This window comes from Helianthus annuus, chromosome 11, assembly GCF_002127325.2.
Source record: "Helianthus annuus cultivar XRQ/B chromosome 11, HanXRQr2.0-SUNRISE, whole genome shotgun sequence".
Classification (NCBI taxonomy): domain Eukaryota; kingdom Viridiplantae; phylum Streptophyta; class Magnoliopsida; order Asterales; family Asteraceae; genus Helianthus; species Helianthus annuus.
The window spans coordinates 48,107,410-48,132,640 of NC_035443.2; the positions used below are offsets into that span (position 1 = coordinate 48,107,410).

Consider the following 25,231-nt stretch of genomic DNA (forward strand, 5'->3'; position numbering starts at 1 on the left):
TCTGTGATAAAGATGCAAAGACACAATGATTTATACGAGGAAAAAGCCCTTGATCAACGAATGATCTCCGGCATAAAAAACCTCGGGTGATGGCAACTACCGATCACCAACTTCAATATATCAAAAATATAATTACAACTTCGGATAGTAATGAGCTGAGTACAAGGATCACTGAGTGTCTAAGTGTTTGAGAGTTGTGTCGTATGTCGTGTGTGTTCTTCCGAATGAAGAAGGGTGGTACTTATACGTGTATAGGTGACTTATTTTAGGTAAAAGGACTAATTATCAGCTCATTACCCCTTTAGAAATAAAGACAATCTAGCCTAAATTGTTGCCCATGAATCAAGCCATGTTTCCATATCCTGTGCAACGTCCTTCTTCAATTAAGCTCTTGCCATATTTGTGAAGACGCGTCCCTGGATCATGATGTCTAGAGCATATCCTGCTAGATGGTCCTGCAAAACAATATTGTATTAAGCGGAAGTGGTCGTTAGTATGAGGATCACCATAATGTCCCATGATCCTGATCCTGGAGTCCTGCCGAGGATCACTGTCTGCCAAAGAAATAAGGATCACTGGTTAGGATCATGTGTAAGGATCACCTATAATAAAAATCCAGCCCTAACAAACGGCTAGTTATCCGTTGGTTTGTTGCGGATAAGAACGAGAAAATATAACTCGTTTATTTACATTTTTACTCCTTATATTTTGGGGGCAATTGTTAGGGGAAGATTTTCCAATGATCAGTGATCCTCAATTGCTGTTGGGTTTAAGGATCCTTAATTATGTTTGAGTTTAGGATCCTCAGAGAATATTGAAGGATCAGGATCCAGGATCATCTTAGTGATCCTTACACTAACGATTGTCTGCTTTGAATATGGAATTGTTTTGCAGGAGTGCTTGGACTTGGTCATGGCGATATTCCTGGAGCATATTCTCTTTTATTCCGCAAGTGCTTGACCATTGTGAACGTTATGGAGATCGTGGGGAGAGGGCATGAATTGCGGATAGTTAGTTATCTTAGATATTTGCTAAATTTAAAAAGGGGATAGCGAGCTAGATTAGAACACTTGGCTATTTTTTGCTACAAACACACACTCATACTGCTCTCATCAGCTTACAACACTCTACTCGGCGATTACACACTTTCTTTTACACATTTCACTCTAGTGATCCTTGTAACTAGCTCGCTATCATCCGAAGTTGTAACACACATTTTGTTTAATCTAAGTTGGTGATCGGTAGTTTCCATCACCCGAGGTTTTTTATGCCGGAGATCAACTCTTGATCACGGACTTTTTCCTCGTATAAATCATTGTGTCACTTGTTCGTTACATTTCTGAGTGATCCTTAATATTGTTCATTGATTCAAGCATCACACCTCACATCTAAAGATTTGGTTGCATTATCTTGGCTTGATTTTTGACCAAAACACATACCATAAGCACCAGGGCGGGTCGTGTGAAGAGTGGAATGCAGGTTAGCTAAGGGAAACGGGTCAAATCAGTCATGACCATGGGTCATTTGTGTATTTTGAATTTACCAGTTCCCATCGAACATGACTAAAGTTTTCATCTAATGTATGTATTGTATCTAGCAACCCAGACTCTCTGGGTAAGAAATCGGCTCCAAATCCCAGACTTTTTATAAAAGAAATGGTTATAAACAACTTCAAATCTAAACAAAGAGTCCGCCTATTCTATAAGGTTAGGGTTTCTGTACCAAACTCTATTTTCTACACTGAAAATCCGCAATTTTTCTTTTAGGTTTATATAAAATTTTGAAGAGAGCTTTTATGCATATACATTATTCAAGAATAGAACAAAAACAAATTCCCGATTTTAATATACCCATAAGTGTTTCAATAAAGCACTCGAAACCCATGTTTATTTAAAGCCCAATGAATCACAACCCTAAACCTAAATATGCAAAAGCAACAGACCGTAATACGTTTTCCATTGCTTTAAGGTTTTCACCCACTGTTGCTGCCATCTTTCATCCTAAGCCCATCATCATACTAATCTGCCATTCAGTTGATACTTAATCTGCAATTAGGTCAAATAATTAATAATAGTCAAACCTAGATACGCAATTCATAATGGTATAAACAATCAAACCTTGGTCTTCAACTATTGCATCAACGGTGAATCGACGGGTCCATTCGTAACTCCGGCACTGATGCTACCTGTCCAGAATAGACTTTTTGACCATCGATATCGCAGACCGTCACACTGCAAAAAATAACATCGACGACAGCCCGACAGTTCGACTCCGCCAGCGTTTCCGTGTCGGAGAAGATGATTGTGAGGGGAACTGGCGTCTGGGTGGATTTGGGGGGATTAGGGGGTGTGCGTATGGGATTAGAGAGAAGATGATGCGTGGTATTTTATGAAAAGAGGAGCACGGGACGCGTGTAATAAGAAAAGGTAGAAACATTGTACCTAAAGGTACTACATCAACTGCTGGGAACACCAATTAAGCTATTGGTACAACCCCATATTGCCAAATCATGTTACAAAATTATAATATATAATATATAATGGATTCTCTTGCAGTCGGGCTGACACATCGCTCTTTATCTTTAAGTATGACTCATGTATTATGTATCTTCTTGTCTATGTGATGATTTGATTCAGACAGGAAATCAAGACAAAGTCATGACTACCTTTATCGGTCAATTACGCAAAGAGTTTGCCATCAAAGACCTTGGTCATATAAATTACTTCCTTGGTATTGGGTGACCTATGCTACATTACTACTGTTCACTTTCAACTACACAAAGAGTCGGGCTTTTTACCATCGAAAAGTTTCAACTTATCACTTTCACTCGCACATCAGAAAGTGTAAAAAACTTGAAAACAACACATATCTTGCATTGTCAACTTTCAGATACTTCATAGTTAAATCATAATAAGATAGTAATATTTATATACATGGTGTCTAGCCAGGTAGCTCCATTATGGGGTATATACGTTTGTTTTCAGTAGAACCGACTTAGTTCTCAGCAGGAGATTGGTTTCGCTGGCTTCTTTGAAAACATTGTTGAGGACTGTGCGGCTGTTGGGTTGTCTTTTTGGTTCTTTGATGGTGTTTTCCGGAGCTTATTTGGATCCTCTTTTGTATGCGTCTGATCAGGCTGTGCGTTCATGATCTTTATGACCCTTTCAGGGTCCAATGCCATCACGGCCATCGTCTCATACACCTGCAAACATCGATTAGTATAATATTTAAAAGAAATATTTTTATAATCTTATTGAATTATATAAGATACCTGGCATATATCGTTGGCTTTCTCGACCCAATTTTTGCTTTGACAAATAAGGACAATATAGTCTTTGCACTCCTTGAACACCTTGTACAGAAATTCATTACTCGAGACTCTAGCCTCGGCAATTGCGCATCCTGAACTGAGCTGAAATATTTTTCATTATATGTCATCAAACTTTAGATAATTCAAAATTTATTTTTTGTAAAACTTTTACATATGAATAGATTTGTTTATGATATATTGTCAGTGCTTACAAGCGAAACAAACAACTGCTCAAACAAACTAGAAGGTGAGATATTCTCCAATCCATTCAGAATCCCTTCACTACAAAGAACCATAGGTTTTTTTGTTACTTTTTTTATTATCAAATCATTTTATAATCAAGAAGAAAGGAGTTATCTTATGCAACTTACACAGATAAATCCTCATAGTATAACGGAGCCTGTCTAATAGCAGGTATTGGTTTTGCGGTTTGCCATAGTTCTCGCCATAAATTACCTAAATCATGAAACCGACATCAGACAATCCGCATTATTTGCGGAAATCATAGCAAAACGTGTCTAGTTAAAGACGGTGTGGTTGTGTACCTTCTTTCTGCATACGTGTACTCAGGTGTCCTCTAGAAGGCGAAATATCACCACCGGTAGCTTGTTTACTTTCGTCATTTGTTTCTGTCCAATCAGGGGGTGAATGCCATCTTACGAAATCTTCTAATATGCTCCCTGGATTTGCTGCCTAAAAAATTACAACCGAAACAACAAACAGTTATCTAGCAGGTAAAAAATAGAAAAAGAAAATTAATACGTCATTCAAATGAACCCTTTTTTCGCTCAAAAATCCACCTTGAAAGCCTGCATATCGGAAAGAAGCTGAGAACACCCTGCACCAACACTGACCACATAAAAAAAATTCAAATTTTATAAAAAAAATCATTATTCATGTATTAAAAAAAATGTTTCCTAAGATTCAAAAAAAATTCAACCTCCCTGTACGTAATACAAATTCCTCCGTTTCTTTGATGATATCTTCTGTGAGAAGCGGCCATTCCTAGAAACCGAAAAATGAAAATAACTTAACAAAAAAAGAACAAGTGATATGACAACAACAAACTACATAAATCATAAATATTATATAATATTCTAACCTGCATAACCGGGGTGTATACAGGTTCACCAGTATCCAATAATGTTGTGTTTTCAAGTTGTTTGTCAGCTCCTAACCGAAGCACAAATTTCCCGGAGCTAATTCGAGCATACACATGAGGGCTTTCCGGAAGAAGATCCGCAGGAGGATGTGACAATTCAGCAATATTATTGGCTTGTTTCAGAACAGAATCTAGTGATGCAGTGGCAATAGCGCGGCGTTGTTTTCTAGAAATACAGCAATTGATAACCTGCAACTGCTGATGTAACAGACAGGAATTTAAATTTGGAATTTCGTCTGTTGGGATGCCGGGAATATGTTTTCCTTCACACCATAGCCTTCTCAACTGCTTGTAAAAAAGGAACAAGAAACATATTCTAGTTATGTAAAGGCACATTAACATAATTTTGTTAGTTATATGCTTAGTTCTTAAGTACAAGATAAACAAGAGTAACTTACTTCCATAACAACCCTACTCCAAAACAACGCCATTTTCTTCAAAGTTTTTATGCTTCCCATGGCTTCAGCAAGCTCCGGAACAAAGCTTTCTGGAGGAGCACCATGAACTTCTTTGGAAAATTTAGTAACTTTTGGAGCTTTATCCATACAAGATCTAGTTTTCCTTCTCGAAAGATGTCCTTCTGCGAATATCTTGCAAGGATTACAATGGAAGTGAAATATTATCAACCGTTACTTGCATAAAAAAAAGTTTAACCTCCAAGAACTCAACAGTTTCTGATTATCTATTTAAGAAAATGCGTACACGTTATGACATCAAATGACATGGTGTTGAGAAGCATGTTACTAAGCTGTCTTATGTTTTGAGGGAGTTTATAGACCAAACACGGGTTTAACTTCTATGCAATTAAGACAACCGTTAAGTTAACAGCTAGATAAGTTACCTGGATCCATGAGCAAATGGATAAAAGACATTACTTTTTCATCACGACCGAACTCAGCGGCAAACTTATCTTCTTTCTCCCCAACTACAAAAGACTTCATGGCATATAAGCTCAAACCAGCTCTCTCTTTCACTGGTGAATAATCTCTTGCTAATATCATCAAATCCTTCATTGACTTTACAATTTTTGTAGTCCTGAATTTGTTAATAACAACATAGCAGAATTTAAGCAATTTTTTAACAAGTTTATGAACCTTCAAATCTGGTCTCATTATTAATTCAAGACCGAAATACTTTTAATATATGTTGCGCACGTTATTAATTTTGCAAAGGACTTGAAAATGGAAAGAATAGAGGTGTGTCTTGCACACATTTGTACTCATCATAACATGTACAACATTCACAAAGCAGCACAGAAAAAGGAAATTAAACGGCCAAGTTAACTTACTCAACACCTATTGCTAATTGCTTTAGCATGGATGCTGATGGTATGATGTCACTGTTCACATCATCCGCAGCTGTTGAGCCGCCGTTCTTTTCCTGCAATATATGAAACTGTTAATCAAATAATGAAAAAACTACCTAGTGGTTCCTCACCTTGAGTTGTATAATGTGAAATAAAACAAATAAATAAACAGAAATTAGTAGCCTTAAGGACTCAGTTATATGATATAATGCCAATAACAGGTTGTAAAGAATTACCTTAGAATTAGGAGTCCTGATTGATAGGTTATAGGATATAAGGCCAATAACATGTCCATCAAAAATTGGAAATGCCATTGTTATATATTATTATTTTGTGTCACTTTTGTTAGCTTCTTGGACTCCTTTTTCTCCAAATCTTCTAATCTTAACCTTTCCTGCCCAATTTGTAACACTCAGAATCACAGGTTGAACATTCCAACGTGTAAATTGACTAATGGAACTGTTTATCAGATAACTAGAGGGGTGCCTGCCCAATACTGTGGGGCACACAAACACTGATAATCACGTAACATGTTAAATTTTTTTAAATTAGAAAAAAAAACTATAGCACTGCTCAAATTCGCGTATGAAAACAAATATGTGTCTAAAAAATGTGGGGTAGGTTTAAAAGTCAACAATATATTTTTACAGGATTGTATTAATTAAACTCTTAAAATTTTATAAAACTACCTTTCTCTCCTCTTTATATAGTTGATAAATTATAAACCTCAAAAAAAAGAGGGAATAAAAACTTATCATAATGATGGCATATTACTTGTTTAAACTTAAAAAAAACATAAACATCAAAATTCATCTTAATTCCTTCGTTTCTGCTTGGTTGTAAAAAGTACGCAAGACGCGCACCCTGAGGCTTTTTCGCTTAGCACCTAAAGTAATTATAAGAAGTGGGAGATTTTTCTGGGCTTTTTTGGCCTGAGGCGCACGCCTCTCGTACCCGAGGCGTTTTTATGCATCTAACTGTTGTACCTTAGGTTTTTCGGCTTGTACATGCAGCTAAAATCATACAAAAACCTTATTTATAGCTATATTTTGGGTAGGGAATATTAAAAATGTATGGGATATATAAAATACATATATAATTAGCTTAAGCCTCGGGTACGAAAAGGCCGGCGCTTTTACGCTTCGCGCCTCGGTTTTAGACGTCGTCGCTTTTATGCGCCTCTCGCTTTTTAAAACCAAGAGTTTCTGAACATAATGATCTTATACGTTGAATCAAAATTAGCGCTAACAACATGAAGAAATGGGTTTACCTCCTTTGCTCGTAGAATCGGAGGAGCACTCTTCCCGGAAATCGGCGAATCCGTCCGGGAATTGTATTCGGAATCAGGCAATGAAGGTTTTCAGTTGAGATAGATACATATGTATATAAATGGATTTAAAATTTAGTAAAACAAGTTCTAAATATAGATTGGTTATGAAAATGAGTGGAAGATAGATAGATAGATAGCTATATTATCGGTTGAGAGAATCTGATTTTTAACATCCGTGATTTTCTGGGTGGTGCGTAAACGATTTGTGTCGATGATTATGCGCCCCTTTTGGAGGGAAATCTGGTTCGGTTCGTCCAAACTTTTTATTGAATAAACATTTTAAAGAGCAAATGTTAATACAACGCGGGGATAGCTCAGTTGGGAGAGCGTCAGACTGAAGATCTGAAGGTCACGTGTTCGATCCACGTTCACCGCATAATTTTTGAGTTTATTTCTTTACATTATTCTGACTTTTGATGTTTTAAATTATCTTTGTTCTAGGGGTGTGCAAAAAACCGAATTAGCCGAACCATAACCGAATTAACCGACAAAACCGAATCGAAAAAACCGAACCATTGATGTTTTAAATTATCTTTGTTCTAGGGGTGTGCAAAAAACCGAATTAGCCGAACCATAACCGAATTAACCGACAAAACCGAATCGAAAAAACCGAACCAAATAAAAAACCGGTGGGTCGGTTAATGGTTTTTTTGAAAACCGAATGTAGCGGGTCGGTTATGGTTATCATTTTTTCCATACCCAACATAACCGAACTGAACCGACATGTAAATAAATTTTTGTAGGATTTAAGAATTTTCACCATATTTTTTATATTTGATGTTTTTGACCGAAGATTTTTAGTACTTATTGGTTTTTCATATCATTTTGTAGTTTTGGTTTAATGTTTATTTGAATTTATGGAATGTATCATATCACTTTATTTGAATAATTGGTATTAATATTATAGATTATATGTATTGGTAAAGGATCAAATAAAAATAAAATAAACGTACGAACTGTACGAATTGAAAGAAAAGTCAAAAAGTGGCGGTGGCAATATGGTAATTATCAGCAATTTCAAAAGTACTGTACTGGGGAAAAGCAAAAAGTGGCGGTGGCAATCTGGTAATTATCAAAAACTTCAAAATTACTCTAGTAGGGTAATTTTGAGCATCTGTAGGGTAATTTTGAGCATCAATAGGGTAATTTTGAGCATTTGTAGAGTAATTTTGAGAAATGTAGGGTAATTATCAAATTACTCTAGTAGAGTAATTTTGACTTCTGTAGGGTAATTTTGGAAAATGTCTTGTAGAGTAATTTTGTTAGCATTTAGTTATGGGGTTTAGCTTTATGGTTTAGTTTTTAGCTTTTAGTTTGGGTTTGGGGGGGGGGGGGTTAGGTTTTTTTTAGGTTTTGGGGGTGTGGGGGGGGGGTTAGGTTTTTTTAGGTTTTTTTTGAGGGGGGGGGGGGTTAGTGTAATTTTGATAATTACCCTACACGACCAAAATTACTCTACTTGAACTTTTACAATGGTTTAGGTTTTTTTAGGTTTTTGGGGGGTGGGGGGGTGTTTAGTGTAATTTTGATAATTACCCTACAATTTTGATAATTACCCTACACGACCAAAATTACTCTACTTGAACTTTTACAAAATTACCCTACAGAAGTTCAAAATTACTCTACTAGAGTAATTTTGAAGTTGCTGATAATTACCAAAATGTCACCGCCACTTTTTTGACTTTCTTTCACTTCGTACGTTTCGTACGATAACTTTATTTTTACAGGAACTTAACTCTATATGTATTTTTTTAATACTATGTAATATACTAATATATACAAATATGCAATAACAATTTATTCCATGTTAAAAAAAATTAAGTTATTTTTAGCTAAGCTAAATACACGGTTAACCACCCATAACCGACCCGTTATAACCATCAAAACCGAATAACCATAACCACCATAACCGATCGGTTATGGTTACGGTTATTCAATAACCGACATCGCGGTTATGGTTTTTGGTCAAAACCGACCGACCCAAACCGACCCATACACACCCCTACTTTGTTCCAACACTTAACATAATATTGGCGAGTTTGAATTTATTTTAAACAGATTCGAGCGATACCCACGAACACATCTAGCTAAACAGGTTTTGTTAGAATCAACCTCAACCTGTCACTTACGAATTGAACTTTTCTAATTTATACCAAATTTCCGTTATCCTAAACTGTGACATTAAAATATCATTGTAGTTAAAAAGGTAACATAACTATTTGGTATATTCGAACTTCTCACCAACAATTCATGGTAAATTTAAAAATAAAATAAAGAAGCATTAATATGATTTCTAATCATTTGCTTTCTCCAACACTCTGGTCTAGATTTAAACTGCAAGAAGCTGCTCCACATTTATGGGAACCATGAACTGTTGCGATCCACTATATATGAGGTCCGAGAATAAGCTAGCAACTGATTCTGTCGGATGGTAAAGATCCCAAAAAATATGGTTTTTTCTGTTTGGACAATAGATTGCTAGTGGGGTGCATGGTGCATCAGCATTTAGGTTTCCAACCCCACAACAAGCTTCCTTTATCTCCGTATACCCTAAAATAAAACATACATATTACACATAAGTTTTAGTTATTACTTTTATCTATTATTGTTTAATGAAATCCATACAAACAATACCATAAGTCTCATGGTTTTGGAAGAGGTTGATCATAGCACCGTAAGTATCAAAGTAAGCATAATTCATGCCCGGTGATTCCGACTTCAATCCTTGTAACATCATCTTTAGACCATCATTATACTTAGTCGACCAATAATTTATTTCAACTTTGCATTCACCGGTTCGGTTTTCCTTTCTTTGAATCGGGCAACAACCAATCGCCCCAACTCCAGTCACCACTAATTTTCGCGCACCTAATCCATACAACGTCTGCATTTAAGTCATTCAAACGGGTTAAAATTTCTAGAATAACTTGCTAGTTACCAAAAGTTGTACCTTGAGTAACACTTTGAAGGTGGACACCATACGATCAACATATTGTTGTGGGGTGTATTGTTTAGCGACAATAGAACCGACACGAAAATATGCAAACCAATCGTTGCTTCCAAAAACGATTAGGAGTAAGGATTTTGATAGGTGAGCCTGTGCACCAGATGGTCCCAGTTGATGGACCAGTTTGTCATGGACCACAGTAAAGTAGTCCACTTGTTGTGCTAAAGAAATTGCTTGTTTCTGCACTCACAATATAAAAAAAATAATTACTTTCCCTTAACAAAATTGCGGGGATAGCTCAGTTGGGAGAGCGTCAGACTGAAGATCTGAAGGTCACGTGTTCGATCCACGTTCACCGCATATTTTCATTTCATTTTTATAATTTTAGTTTGCTGGGTTTGTTTCTTACAAAGAGAAATCCACCGGTTTCATTAAGTATACCAGCGCCTCCGGATGCAAAGCTGACTCCGGTGATGGGTGGTGTCGCGCCAATTAACGATAAATACGCTGGCGATGTTGGTAAACCAATCTTTTTCGCTGCCAAACACGGTAACAATACAGTGTACATAATTATATGAAAAAAGTTGTTCCTCTCCAAGTGGTGAGGGTCGTGGACAAAAGAGTTGTGTTTGCCCTCCATTCTAAAAGAAATTAAAAGAAAATGACAGAATAGATGCCAAATACCAAGAAAGTCAGCAGCATTCTCCCCATTAGAGAATCTTCCGGTGGGTTTGTGGTTGGGAAAATCGACGCCATTGTGAGGGAAATTAGCCTTGGCGATTGAAAGCGGCAGGTAGTTATTGTTTCCAACGTCTACCAACGAGTCACCCAACACGTAAACCGCGGGTGCAGCAGCATGAGCTTTACAGACACTAATGATAAATGCGAAAACGCACATCAATAATGTCGCCCTAGTGCCGCCACAGTCAGTAATGGCCATGGTGTGTGTGGTTATTAGAAAGTGAGGGCAAAAGTGGGATTTATAAAGGAACCAATAGGTAATAGGGAGCCACTCTGGGGCGGACCCACCCTTTGGCCAAGGTGGGTGGCCGCACCCATTGAAAAAAAAATTAGTGTATATTTTAGGAAAAAAATCCGACCACACCCCTTGAAAATATGGTTGAACACCTCGTCCGCATCCCCAACAAGTATTTTCTGAGTCGCTGGAGCCACTGGGTTGGATAATGGGGAGATTGACGTGATCCCACGTTGAGTGTGATTGAATCCTCTCCTTTTTCTTTCTGTGGTATGGGCTAAGCAAGGGTGTCAACCGTTTACTTAATTTGGCAAAATCTTTTTAATATTATATTGTAACTGAATGTACTAAATGCATAAATGGCGGCTTATCTTTAGAGTGATTTCTAAAGTCGAGACGATTTGAATAAAATTATTATTCTTCTTCCTTCCAGCATGATAAATCGAGATCCTAGAGTGATTTTACAACCGACAAGGAGGTTGTTTGATTCAGCTCTTAATGGGCTCTTAATAGTTTAGATCTTTTATTAGTTCAGTACTTAATAGTTTATTTAATGGTTTAGACTATTTGTTTCGCGAACAGATGTCTGAATGGTTAAGTGTTATAATGAGTCTGAATGGTTAAAACCTCTTATCTGAATGGGTCAAACATTTACATCTAAACGGTTAATCATCATACTGGCTCTTAATGGTTCAGCATTTCATGGTTTAGACCTCTTATACTCGTTCAGCACTTACCTATTTGGAAGTTGTCAAATACCTCTAACTCACGTATCCACTAAACCTACTTATAAATCTATGTTAATGTTACTACACAGGGAAAAACAGGTTCACTACACTCCTTGCTACAAACCTTTTGATAGAATCATTTTTGTGTAATTACAAAAGTAATGGAATTGTTAAATTCACTTTCAATGAAATTTGGAATTACCATATTAGGTTTTGTATGGTTGAGAAGTTGATTCTCCAAATTTCCTCCAAAACTGCTTAATACTTTTTTAAGTGTTCTTAATTTTTCTATTTTTGTTATTCGTCGGATTTATTGGTACGGTTATTGTTGTTATTTGTAGGATTCATTTGTAGTTCAATGGACGACACAAGTTTCTTTGTATGCTTCGCACGCGAAAAATGCTTTATACACTAACCGCATACATATACTGACATACATATGGATCGCATCTAACGCAAATCAACTTTAAGAGTTAACTGCCATTTTCATTCCTGTGGTTTGGTGGAAAATGTCACTTCCGTCCCATAAAGAATTTGCGCCAGTTACGTCCTCAACATTTTTGAAACGTGCCACTTTAGCCCAAAAAGATAACGCGCCATTAAAAACGTTGAGGACGGAACTGACATAAGGCGTCATCTTTTTGGACTGAAGTGACACATTTCAAAAATGTTGAGGACGGAACTAGCACAATTTTTTTTTTTTGACTGAAGTGTTATTTTCCACAAAATCACAAGGACGAAAATGACACTTGACTCCAACTTTAAATACGGAAATGTGATAACCTTACATCTATATAGGCGAACAAAGAAAATAAAAATAAACATAAGGGGTAGGGAGTGGTTAGACACTTGAAGGTGGTAAACTTCAAAATCAACCAATGAGAGTGTGTCAAGTCAAAGCGGTAAACTATGCTCAAAAGTGTTGGCAATGGTTAGACACTTCATGAATTGGCAGGGGTGGACATACATATAGCCCAAGGTGGGCGGGCGCACCTCCGGGAAAAAAGAAATTTAGTGCTATTTTCCGTTGAAAATCTCGTCTGCACCCCTTAGATTTTTTCGTCCGCACCCCTTGAATTTTTTCATCCGCACCCCTTGGAATTTTTCGTCCACACACCTTAGGTAAAAAATGTTTTCGATTTATATTTTAAATTTTTTTAGCAAGCTCTAATTAAAAAAACTACCTAAATTATATAAACTTATACTACCCAACTTAACCCAAATACCCAATACCTTAACCCACTATTTCATTAAACATAATTAGCCCACTAATTACTAGCCCATTAACCAAACTCAACCTAAGTTCAAACTATAATAATTAAAATAAGCCCAATAGTCCCTTAGAATTCATCCCGCCCTCCCTCTCTTGGGTCGTCTCCTACCAGCGATCATCGACCACAACAGCAACCACAACAGCATGTCATCAGCAGCCGCGAACCACCGCCGTCCGACACTAAACGGTAACAAAATTCTTAAATAGGTTTGAAATTTCATGTGTTTTGACGTTGTTTATGGTTGTTTAGATGATTTTTAGGGTGATTATGTTTTTAGATGATTTTTACGGTGATTACACACGATTTCTAGGGTTGAAAATTAAAATTGAAACATTATTTTATGGAGCGATAAACTTATGCATCAATTTGTTTGTGATAGGAACCATGAGTAGGGACGTTATGGCGCAATTTCTTTTGTTTTACATGACCCGACACGAACCGACCCGATACGAACCGATTTTTTTACTTATATACCTAGGGCCTAAAATTTTTAAAAATGCTTCGCACCCCCATGGAAAAATTCCTGGGTCCGCCTTTGTGAATTGGTAAACTATTTAAAAAAAGGAAAAAAGTGTGATTGGTTAAAGATGGCATGGACCCCACCCCACACACCCCCTCTCTCCTACCCTCCCTCTCCCCGATCGGTAACAGGTTGTCGCACCTCCACCTTCACTGCGCGGCAAACATGGTTGGCGGCGGTGTTCCCGTACAACAAACCCCTTTGCTGAATCAGTTTGCCGCCCCACTGTATCCCCTAAAGGAATACCAAATGCACTTAAATAACTAGTGCCAATACCCCATTACATGGTATTGGTAATGACTTAAGATATTAGAAAGTAGGAAATGCAGAGAACAACGTGGGTATGCATGCATGAATGGAATCTTGAATGTGGGCCAAGAGTGGGGCACGTATCACCATTCTTGCAATTTTTATTATCGTACAAGAACCCAACTCTTGAAAGTCAATCGATGTGTTGTTATTGCATCACTCGATGTTGATAATTTTTTCCTCAAAAAACGTATTAATTCAAGAATATTTTACCCTCAACCCATTAAAAAGGTTGATGACTAAAGAAAAATGACATTTTTTACAAATTACATAGACCACTTGTATAATTAGTTCCTTATTTAACTCATTTTTATAAAAACTAAATAATTACTAGTACCTCATGTTAACTCATTTTGTAAAAACTAAAAAAATAAAAAATAAAATAGCTTTTATTATCTGCGCGTTGCGTGGGAATCGTTAAACGAAACAAAAATATACGTAAAAACGTTGAACCACGCACGTTCATTGTGTCATGTTAAATCGCTAAATTCAGACCAAAACATAAACATAATAATAATAATAATAATAATAATAATAATAATAATAATAATAATAATAATAATAATAATAATAATAATAATAATGATAACAGTTAAATAAATTAAATCATAAGCGGTATATTGTATTTTAATTAATACTCTAAAAGAATACAAGAAGATAAAAATATAAAAGTTATATTGTATATTTAATAATCTTTCTATACTAATAAACAAAAATCCTTTTTGGACACGTGTCATTCTCTGTTAATTTTTCATCTTTATTTTCTTATTTATCTCTTTTATTAAATAAATAATATTAATATTAAAAATCAATTTAACTAAATCTATTTATCTCTTTTGTTTTCATAATCTGAAATTGATTTCTTTTTTAACTCTAAAGTTTCAATCTTTGGCAATTTAAGTCTAAAGTTTCAATCTTTGGTATTTTAACCCCTTTGATTAATTTGATTTTTCACTTCTAATTCAAAAGTTTTCATCTTTTGCAATTTAACCCCTTTAATTTTTTTTACTTTCAACCCAAAGCTTTTCATCTTTCGCAATTTAATCTCAACGCTTTTTTTACTTTCAACTTTAGTCTCTTATATACTTTTCATCTTTCATAAGTTCTCCGTTTAACGTGTCGTTCTAAATTTCCGATTTAACACGTCGCAACGTGCGCGTGTGGTTCAACGTTTTTTCATCTATTTTTTTCCCGTTTGACATGTCCGCTGCAGCGCGTCTATTTTTCCTGTTTAATAGGTCTGTCGCAACGTGCGATTAATTATTTTTTTATCGGTTTTACACATAGGCTCATGGTCATATGAGAAATATTTGCCTTTCATATAACATGATATATAACTAATGAATCCCCGCCGCATTACGGCGGGTGGTAATTCTAGTACTCTAATGAAGAAAGTAAAAGTTACCGGAAGAAAATTAAATTACTAATGGTGTGAAAAAAGAAAATAATTGTGATACAAATAAGTAACCACAACGGAACATGCATAAATTAATTCAATAGTAATTTGTGAGTAGATTTTTTTATCTATATACTATATATAAGCATTTCCCATGTCCATAAATGTAATTTCCAACAAAATTTTAAGATGGCAGCCGAAAAGACAAAAACAAATCCCCAATTTTAACACTTTTTCTTCCCATCCTGCCCCTCTCTCCCTCAACTGATCGTCATTCACACCACAGCAACTAAATGCAATTGAAGTCGGAGGAAGCCAAAGGTCGGACAAAAAATTAATACAATTGATTATTTCAATTGATTATTGTCTCCTTTGACGCACACTATTTATTTTCCTCTCCTGTCTCTTTGGCACAACATTTATCAGAGCATTCTTCTCAAATTTCTTAAATCAAGGAAGCAAGCGAAGAAGAAAATCAAGGGTGAAAATGGTTTGGCTTCCAGGTGGCATCAACCAACCTTCTTTCCAATAGAGATCCGGTATGTTGCATAAATTGCTCCACCCTCACGATTCCATGTTCTCTTTACTGTCTGTAACATAGACAATGATAATATAATAAGTTAAGTAATAACAGAAACACAAAATTTTTACAACTGATCGGTGGAGATGGTATGTTCCGCTCGATTACTCGATGTTTCCTATTCCCGAACGCCGTCGTTTTGTTCATATGTTTCGCCTGCACACCATAACTCCAGGTATTTCTGTACAAACCCTAAATCTACCGTCCGATGGCGTTCGATGTCATCGTTCGATCCATATGCGTTCAATTAATCGCATCTTTATAAATCTAGGTATTATTAGAAGAATTTCTTAATCAAGTTTTAGTAAAACTTCATTTACAAACTAAAATTGTTAAGAGATCTTAATATCTGGTTGTTCTTAATTGTTTCTAGACTTTGGCTGCACTTAAAGAGGAGGGGATTGTTTGAAAAGGTATGTTGAAGTGCATATGTTCAGTATGTTCAATCTTTTTTATATTAAACTTTCACATATGTTCACTTTCTTTACGAGTGTAAATAGTCAAGTAATTTGACTTTTTAATATTTAATCTAATTTTGGTCTGATGACGTTTTGTGTTGTTAGCAGGTCAATCATTTGCCTATACATGTCTTACCTGTTGCTAACACTGGTCAAAGTCAAAGTTAAAGTCACCATGGTCAGAGTTCATACTCATCTGATGACTTCCCAAAAACCGTGGTGATGACGCTTAATCAAGGTTCAACGGTCAAGAGCATGGATTTTCATCCTGTACAACAAATCTTGCTTCTTGATTGGCTCTCTTTTACTCTAAAAAGCAATTTTCCATTAATTGTGTATTTTGTCACTAATTTCCGTCTTTTTTACGAATTGCAGTTGGAACAAGCATCGGTGACATCATGATATGGGAACTCGCTAGCAGAGATTTCTTTCAGGTGAAATTTCTTTATCCAAATCTTTATTACATTTTTTTTTGAGAGTTGAAGCTAGGGCTGAGCAACAAGCCAAACTCGGAGTAGACTGAACCCGAAGATACACAACAACAGCATATAGACCTCATCGGAACATGATGGTTCGTGACTGATATAGTCCTAGATCAGAACTTGGTCTGCGGTGGACCTGAACCCACTCACATTAAGAACATTAATGTAAACAAAAGTATTTCTTTTTGAACTAACCTCTTCATTTAACCTGTATAATTTTTATCACAAACCCACTTAAAAAATGAGGTTTCTGCATTCTGCTATTTAAATGACTTGTTTACGACTGTCGCAAAATTTTTTGAATTCGCCATTGTTCTGTGCTTTAGTCTAAAATCCAAAAGAACCTCCTTTTGTTTACGATTTTCACAAAATATTTTGAATTCGCCATTGTTCTGTTCTTTAGTCGGAAGTCCAAAAGAACCTCCTTTTGTTTACGATTTTCACAAAATATTTTGAATTCGCCATTGTTCTATTCCGTCATCAATCATCATCGATGTCACGATTCAAAATCTATACCAACATAATAATCACACTCACATTACCAACTTGTGGTTAACAGAGAAAAACAATCCTTTCTACACTTTACAGTGAAACTGCACGAAAGTTTCCTTTTATAAGAATAATCATTTCCATGAAAAGTGCCAACACATTATGCAAGTCTTTGCATTGCAATATGGAGATGGTTTAACAGGCAAGCAACTGATTTGGGATGATTTTCTTAACCATGACTCGGTCAACAATCAACAGCAAAAGTAATTTGACTTGTCTTTTCACTTTGTATATTTTCCAGTAGTTGACTATTTGATTTTTTTTTACATTGACATTCAGGGATGGCAATGGGTCGGGTTTGGGACGGGTTTAGGTAATCCCAAACCCAAACCCGGTTAGATAAGCTTGTCCCAAACCCGTCGGGTTTCTAGCGGGTAAATACCCATCGGGTATCGGGTATACCCGCGGGTTTCGGGTAAACCCGTTCATGGTTTTAAAAAAACGCTTGAGGCGTGCGCCTCAAGGAGCGCCTCGAGGCGAAACGGCCAAAAAACGAGTCTGAGGTGCGCCTCATGGGGTTTTTACTGCATATGCGCCTTAGAGGGGCTGAGGGGCTAAGAAAGGCTGCGCCTCAGGTGTGCCTCATGGGATTTTCATAGTTGTTTTTGATGTTTTTGACTTTTTGTGTCAATTTCAAGCATTTCATGTCTTTTTTTATGTACGTTTTTGATGATTTTGATGAATCTGATGATGAAATTAGTTAGTATTATTATTTTTATAATATATATGATTTTTATATTTATTTATTAATACCGCCTCGGCCTTACGCCTCGTTTCGCCTCGAGGCTTACGCCTCGTGAGGCGAAGGGAAAACGCCTCGAAACTCGTTTCCGTTCTTTTAAACCTTGAACCCGTTAATTTAAAAAGATTACTCGTTGGGTATAGTAATCTCAAAACCCATTGGGTATCTATCGTGTAACTACTAACCGGTTACATTTTGTATTGTCATTATAAAAATATATATCAAATAACTACAATGTATACGGAATAGAGTACCTATATGTGTAAAAAATGGATGTGTCATATATATACATATTTAATAATATAAAGAAATTATATCGGGTATACAAAACGGGTACACTTTATCGGGTAATTGGGTTGGGTAAACGGGTATATCACTAAATCCCAAACCCGTCCCAAACCCGCGAAAAAAATAAAAACTATTCCCAAACCCGTCCCAAACCCGATTAACCGACCCTAAACCTGTCCCAAATATGTCGGGTTTCGGGTTTACTCAACGGGTTCGGGTTTGATTGCCATCCCTTTCACCTCAAGAAACCATGATTTTTCCAAGTTTTGGAAATTAATGGAAAAAGAATACAAAAGTTGAAATTTTAAAAGTCAAATATGCTGACTCAATATGTCAACCACGTTTTGTTTATCTAACAAGTACTTTTATTCTCTCAGAACATCAGAGACGGGTTACTTCCCGAATGAAGTTCGAGCATCCGTCACATAACAGCAGTGACCCGCATACGAAGGCAGATCAAGGAGGAAAGAGTTTCTCAGGATCTTAAGATGTTGAGACATTGGGTTCCTGATGATTTAAAACTTTATTATTGGCATTTCTTTTGTTAAAACATTAAAATCTTTAGCTCCATTTTTAACAAGTTTTATGTTATAACGCGCATTTTAGGAGCATACCTAAATGCTTATGGTGTACCATGCAATCGAGACCTGGCACACGGGTCGGTTTGGGTCGGGTCATGGGTCAAAACGGGTTCGGGTAAAAACGAGTCGATTACAAATAAGGGTTGTTTTGGCTCGGGCCGAATCGGATTCGGGTTGAAACGGGTCCGGGTCGAAATGGGTTTTGGGTCGGGTCGGGTCAGGTTGGTTAAAAATTGCTTTCTTTAAAAGGGTTGTTTTGATTGTTTGCATACGCGGATAATGAGAATCACACCGAATATATTATAATTTTTTATTGTTTTAAGGTTTCAATTATATTCTCGTCCCGTATTATCGACTCCGCAGCAACGCACGGGTTTCCCACTAGTATCATACAGAGGAAGAACTTTGAGAAGAAAATTATTGAGAAAAAAATGAAAAAGGATGTAAATGCAAGATTTTAAATAGTTTTTTCTTTATTTTATTTATTATTATCTTTAACTAATTAATTATTATAGAGACTATCATTTTTTACATTAATTTTTTTTTTGTCTATACACATCAAAATTATCCTACATACCTTGTAATTTATCTTAAACATCTCGTAATTTAAATTTTTTTTTTTGAAAAAAATATGAATTTTAATAGTAAATTACAAATTTATTGTATTTAGCTATTAAATAAGAAGACTACAAATTAATGATCTGTATAAGTTTAGCAATATACTCTTACAATAAGAAATTATTAAATGAAATAAATAAAACATTATTATTGGTTGAAATTTCTTCTTTTTTTCTTAGGGAGTACGGGGAGCCTTGCGGGGAAGGCGAGCAGTGAGTGTTCACCATGCGGTAACATCGTCGCCAATCCCGGTGAGGATCCGCTAAAAACCCAGCCGCTTTCTTCTTCATCATCTTCTTCTTCTTCCTGCTTTCCAGCAGAAAGCATCACCGGAATTGGAATTTTTCGCCGGAAATCGCTTCTGGAGTCGCTATCTGCTCGCTATATGGTCGATATGCACCTTGTAGCGGAGGTTGGCCGCCATGCCATGCTATTCGATATAGCGTCCGCTATGGACGCTATTGATAACTATGGTCACAACTAAGTGAATTCCACACACAAATAAGTTGTATTATTAAAAAGTGAAGATGAAAAGACACGTTATAATGTGAACAAATTTAATATAGTGTCACGATTATTAGGCCATCTGTAGTCATAAAGCCCTTTGTGGGGCGTTATGCGACACGTGTCGTGCCACGTCACACAGGGGCTTTATGGGGCGTTATATCACTAGAGCCCGTAGTCATAAAGCCCTACCCATCAATACCTAATTATTAATTTTCGTTTTTATTAATTAATTATAAAAACACTAACTAATTTTTGATTGGTCCAAACTTTGAAATCTCCCCCATACTTGGCGCTATATATATCACGCTCCACTATTTTTTTTGTCTCATAAATCCCTTCGTAATGGTGTTTGGGGCTTTATAGGGGCTTTATGTGGATGCATAACGCCCTACTACACATGGTCTTAAAATTAAAAAAAGTACGTATAAACTTTACTTAATATTTACTTAACATTATATCATTTCATGTTAGACTCATTTAAGGATAATGTTAGGACTAGGTTTAGACTCGTCTAAAAATAAAGTTAAGGATTATAATTAGAGTGAAGGGAATGGGTGGAAGATGATGCAAGAAGGGATGAGTGGTGAAGAAAATTGAGCCACTAAACTTGGAAACTTTGTTTCTTCTTTCCCATTTGAAATTTGATTCCTTATTTCTTTCTTTACCAACTATAGCAACCGGCCATTAAAAGAATTTTCTTGTAAGATTAAATGGTTTTATAAAATAATTTGTATGGTTTTGTGGAAACTTTGTAAAAGTAGGTGGTTTGCTACCTTAACAAGTGAATTCACCATATAAATCATGTCGTATTGGAAAACACTAATTAAAATCGGATCAGATTATTAATAACAAGTAAACTGTATATACGTTATATTAAAATATCATACACGATATGTCATTTACTAAATCAATATCATGAAGGATGGTTGGAGCAAATCAACGTAACATATCATAAGCCCGTAACTACAACATGAACAAATGATCAAAAACCTCTTACACATTACCAGGTGTTAAATGAGTTTTTATACGAAGATACTAAAACACACTACCCTAACTCTCTAATAAACACAAGACAGTTAGCACTAAACCATATTTGTTGAAGAAATTAAAGTAACTAAATCAATATTTAAGAATTTAACTTTATTATGCAAAGAACCAAGAAAATTCCATGGTCTAAATTAGGGATGAGCTCGGTACCGACCGGTACCGAACCGGTACTGTTGGTGCACGAATGTCTAAAGCCTGCGTCTTAGTCTTAGTTGTTCATGTATAGGGTCTAGGAATGATATTTATGTATAGTATAGGGGGTTGTTATGTAAATGTTTGGTTTTAATGTCCTGATTTCGCCCCAAATGAAATTGTGTCATTTGGAGCGAAATCACATCTTTCTGATTTCGCCCCAAATGACACAGTGTCATTAGGAGCGAAATCACACCCCCATATATAGTGCTAGTGTTTTCTCATTTGTAACTTCATGTCCACTGTGTAGCCGAACTGCTGCCGAACTTTTTCGTGAAAGATTAATGAGAAAACCAGTTTAAAGTGATCTGCTTCTGTTTCTACTCAATTTCTACTTTGTTTCTACATGTTTGTGTATTTCCGCTGCATAAACAGTAGTATCTAGCTCTGATTGACTCACTTGACTCTCAATAACGGTCCTACAATTGGTATCAGAGCCAGTTATGAGCTAGAATACCAGAAACAAAGCATTTTTACTACATTTTCTGAGTGTTTGGACTTTGCCACAGACAAAATGGACTGAAATTTGGACACATAGTGTAAAATTGTCTATTAATAAACCCTTGAGAATTTCAGATTAAAATACGGCTTAAAACTGGTCAAAAATGCCTCGAAATCTGATTTCGCTCCAGGAGGTGTTTGGTTGATTTCGCTCCAAACATCCTAATTTCGCTCGAGCAGTAGAAGCGAAATCAGTGATTTCGCTCGTAAGTTGTGATTTCGCTCGAGATTTACTCATTGATTTCGCTCCAAAGGTTTCAAGTGCTGATTTCGCTCATAGTGACACCCTGATTTCGCTCCAAAGGGTCACTTTCTGATTTCGCTCCACAGAGCAAAGTTTGATTTCGCTCCAAACCAAACTTAAAGTCTGATTTCGCCTGAAAATTAAACTTCTGATTTCGCTCCTAAAACTGTTTGTTTTTTAAAATCATGGTTTGAGCGTTAAGTCCGTTTTGTTCGTGATAGCGTGTCGGAAACTCAGTCTGTGTTGAAAGTTTTTCGATAAAAGTAACCTGTTTGTCAAAAAGTTAAACATTTTTGGAATTTGTCACTTAAAATGGAACATCAAGATTTTTACAACCTGTTTGCGGGAAGCGGCATGACGGCTACGCAAAGTCCGGCGAGTATAGTTCAAAATGTTAACATGGAGAATGAGCTAGGGACGATGAAAAAGCCACCGAAGCTTATGAGTTTGGACGGATATGCCGGATGGTCAGATCGTTTCAAAAACTGGGTCCAAGCCAACCACTTCGAATGTTGGATGAAAATAGAGAAGAAGTATGTACCACCAGTTGATGGATTGGGATTGGAAAAAGGCATCGGGAGTTTAACAGAAACTGAACAGATTGAGTTCAAGGCTGAGAAGAAGATGGCCAGCATTCTGCAACAGGTCATCAAAGAAGATATTCTTGTTTTACTGCAACATGATGACAACTCTCAGTCGATGTGGCAAGCTTTAAAGCTGAAGTTCCAAGGCAGTGTATCGATGATTAAAAGCAAGAAAGCCTTAATCAAGAAAGAATTTGACATTTTTACCGGGACTAAAGGTGAAACGACAAAGCAGTTAATTGAACGATACTGTCATCTTGTGGTAGAAATGAAACGGTTAGAGATTACAAAGACAAATGAAGAATGGATCGATAAGCTGTGCGATGCACTACCGTATGATGAGTGTGGCACTTACTTAATGATGCTGAAGAATAATTCTGATTTTGTGAATCTCAACCTCAGCTCATTCATCGAGAAGATAGAAGCCCATGAGCTGGAATTGCTGAAAATCAAGAAGATGAACTCAGCAAGTGTGCAACAAGATGCATCTTTGTATTACAAAGGCAACACTCCAGTTTCAACCAATCAAAGTCCAAAGATACAGACGGGTTTTATTGCTGATAACACCTCAAGTGCTTCTTCAAACACTCCTCAATCCAGCAAGTCTTCACCATTCATGAACTTTGAACCAAATGTCAAAGCTCAGGAACAGCCTTCACCTCAAAGCTCTACAAGTTCCAATAATCAGGCATATGTTTCTGGGATGCAGTGCAACATTGCGGTGAATATTAAGAATGGAAACGAGATTACTGAAACAGCCGCAAAACAACACATTGCACTATTTGCTTCCGTTCTAGAGGCTTATGAAGGTTTGGTGGCGGGTAGGATTGGTAATCCCGATATGACAAAGGAGGATTACGACCAAATCGACCCGGAAGAGCTTGAATTGATTGACATAAAGTGGTGCATGGCGAGTTTGGTCAAAAGAGCACAACGTTTCATGGAGATCACAGGCCGGAACAGTCTCTCAGGTCCCGATCAAAAGTTAGGATTCCATAAATCAAAAGTTACCTGCTTTAAATGCAAGGAATGTGGTCATTTCAAGAGAGAATGCCCTAATCGTGAAGTAAACCACCATCAGAACCCGTTCACAAACGATTATTATAGGCAGGCGATCTATCATCGACCTAACCAACAACCAACTGTTCAGAGGCCGCAGATCGAGAACAAACCGGAAAAGGCGCTTATAGTGAATCAAGACGATGAAAAGGTAGCTGAAGGTTTCAGCTGGGATAAATATATCCCCGGAAGCGATGGGCAGGCCATGATGGCGGAATTAGTTGAAGTATCTGAGATGGTGACTGAGCCAGAAATAGTTACTGAAGATGTTGCTGTGGTTGTTGAAGAGGTTTCTGTTGAAAATGTGGTCAATATTGAAGAAATAGCTGCTGAAGTGTATTATTATCAGTCAGAACAGGAGGTATTGGCAAGTTCAATGTAATTGATAATGCCTCCTAAAGTTTTTGAATCTTTTGCAGGTTATTTCGAAGAACCGACAACGGGATCATGTCCAAGATATGAAGAGAAGAAAGAAGTTGTCGAGGAATTGATAGACGTGACGAAAGAGCTGATTGGAGAGGCATTGAAAGACCTAGCTGACAAAGCTCTCATGGGAAAGCTCAAAGAGGTAGACTCAGAACTCGAGAAGTCAAAGTCTATCAGTACTGTGTCGGTCAAACAGGAGTCTGATCAGAAAACTGGAGTCCAGGAGGTCAAAGTGTCTGAGTCTGAATTGAGAGATGTCGGTAAACAAGATGTCAAAGTTGTTTGTGATGAACAGGTTGTGGAAAAAGTCGTTTCAATCCCTGAAACACCATGCCAACAGTATTTACAGCCGTGCATGGAGTGTCTTGAAAAAGACACTAAGTATCAGGAATTGAAACACCATGCTGATACAAGTCAAAGAGGCTTACGATACTCTTTCCAGGTCAATCAAAATGATTCAAAAAGAAAGTGCTGAAAACGACAAAGCAACAAGATTGGCTAAAGCAACACTGTTTGATAAACAAATTGAGGTTAATTTTCATTTAGACACGATTGCTTCACTTAAAAAAGAGCTTGAATTGACTAAAATTGAAAATGATTGGATTGATAAAAAGTTGATGAGTTATGTGGCTTCATCTTATGTTCTCGAACAGATTGTCCCACAGCAGCCACATGATGCACCAGTCTTTAAGAGCGTTCCACCCCCAATGTGGAATCATTATACGCAAAAATATCCAGATGGGGTGGAAGCTGCTTTGAATCTCAAACTGAGATCGATTGAGGATGATTTGCCTGAAAGCATAGATGTCACTTTCTCTCCATCTGACACCGACAATGAATCACAGGTTATCAAAATAGTTGTCGATCAGGTGTTGGATGAGGAGAGTGATAAATCTGAAAAGTCTTAATCTGAAAAGGTTGTTAGTGATTCTGAAGATGAGGGTAATTTCTTAGATCGGTTCATATCGAAATCGGACAAGAGTGCGAATGATGATCCGATTATGGTGGTATACACTATGATTGGATCAGACAAACTTTATTCCGATTTCGAGTATCCTCTTCAGAATGTGAAGATTGAGAATGTTGAAAAAGTGTTTAAGCTGGTTGAAATAAACATT

General features: G+C 36.6%; 2 protein-coding genes, 1 long non-coding RNA gene and 2 other non-coding genes across 5 annotated transcripts; 3 read left to right on the forward strand and 2 right to left on the reverse strand.

Annotated features, from left to right (window-relative positions):
• Positions 1-2,870: 2,870 nt before the first annotated feature.
• LOC110890225 (rab3 GTPase-activating protein catalytic subunit) lies at positions 2,871-7,236 on the reverse strand. The gene is made up of 13 exons (XM_022137820.2): positions 7,049-7,236; positions 6,015-6,172; positions 5,761-5,852; positions 5,314-5,507; positions 4,871-5,052; positions 4,413-4,757; positions 4,251-4,315; positions 4,111-4,159; positions 3,856-4,003; positions 3,682-3,766; positions 3,523-3,592; positions 3,272-3,412; positions 2,871-3,202 (listed from the first exon to the last, which is right to left on the reverse strand). The coding sequence occupies exons 2-13, from the start codon at positions 6,090-6,092 to the stop codon at positions 3,002-3,004; spliced, it is 1,650 nt and encodes a 549-aa protein (XP_021993512.1). The 5' UTR covers positions 6,093-6,172; positions 7,049-7,236; the 3' UTR covers positions 2,871-3,001.
• A 175-nt stretch (positions 7,237-7,411) lies between these two features.
• Positions 7,412-7,484, forward strand: TRNAF-GAA. The gene has a single exon. It is a non-coding gene; the product is annotated as a tRNA-Phe (tRNA).
• A 1,819-nt stretch (positions 7,485-9,303) lies between these two features.
• Positions 9,304-11,116, reverse strand: LOC110890226 (GDSL esterase/lipase At5g55050). Its single transcript, XM_022137822.2, has 5 exons — positions 10,737-11,116; positions 10,462-10,589; positions 10,056-10,292; positions 9,740-9,989; positions 9,304-9,655 (listed from the first exon to the last, which is right to left on the reverse strand). The coding sequence occupies exons 1-5, from the start codon at positions 10,990-10,992 to the stop codon at positions 9,435-9,437; spliced, it is 1,092 nt and encodes a 363-aa protein (XP_021993514.1). The 5' UTR covers positions 10,993-11,116; the 3' UTR covers positions 9,304-9,434.
• On the forward strand, positions 10,340-10,412 carry TRNAF-GAA. Its single transcript has one exon. It is a non-coding gene; the product is annotated as a tRNA-Phe (tRNA).
• A 4,703-nt stretch (positions 11,117-15,819) lies between the features above and the next one.
• On the forward strand, positions 15,820-17,279 carry LOC118483721. Its single transcript, XR_004871196.1, has 3 exons — positions 15,820-16,248; positions 16,402-16,563; positions 16,669-17,279. It is a non-coding gene; the product is annotated as an uncharacterized LOC118483721 (long non-coding RNA).
• Positions 17,280-25,231: the final 7,952 nt, after the last annotated feature.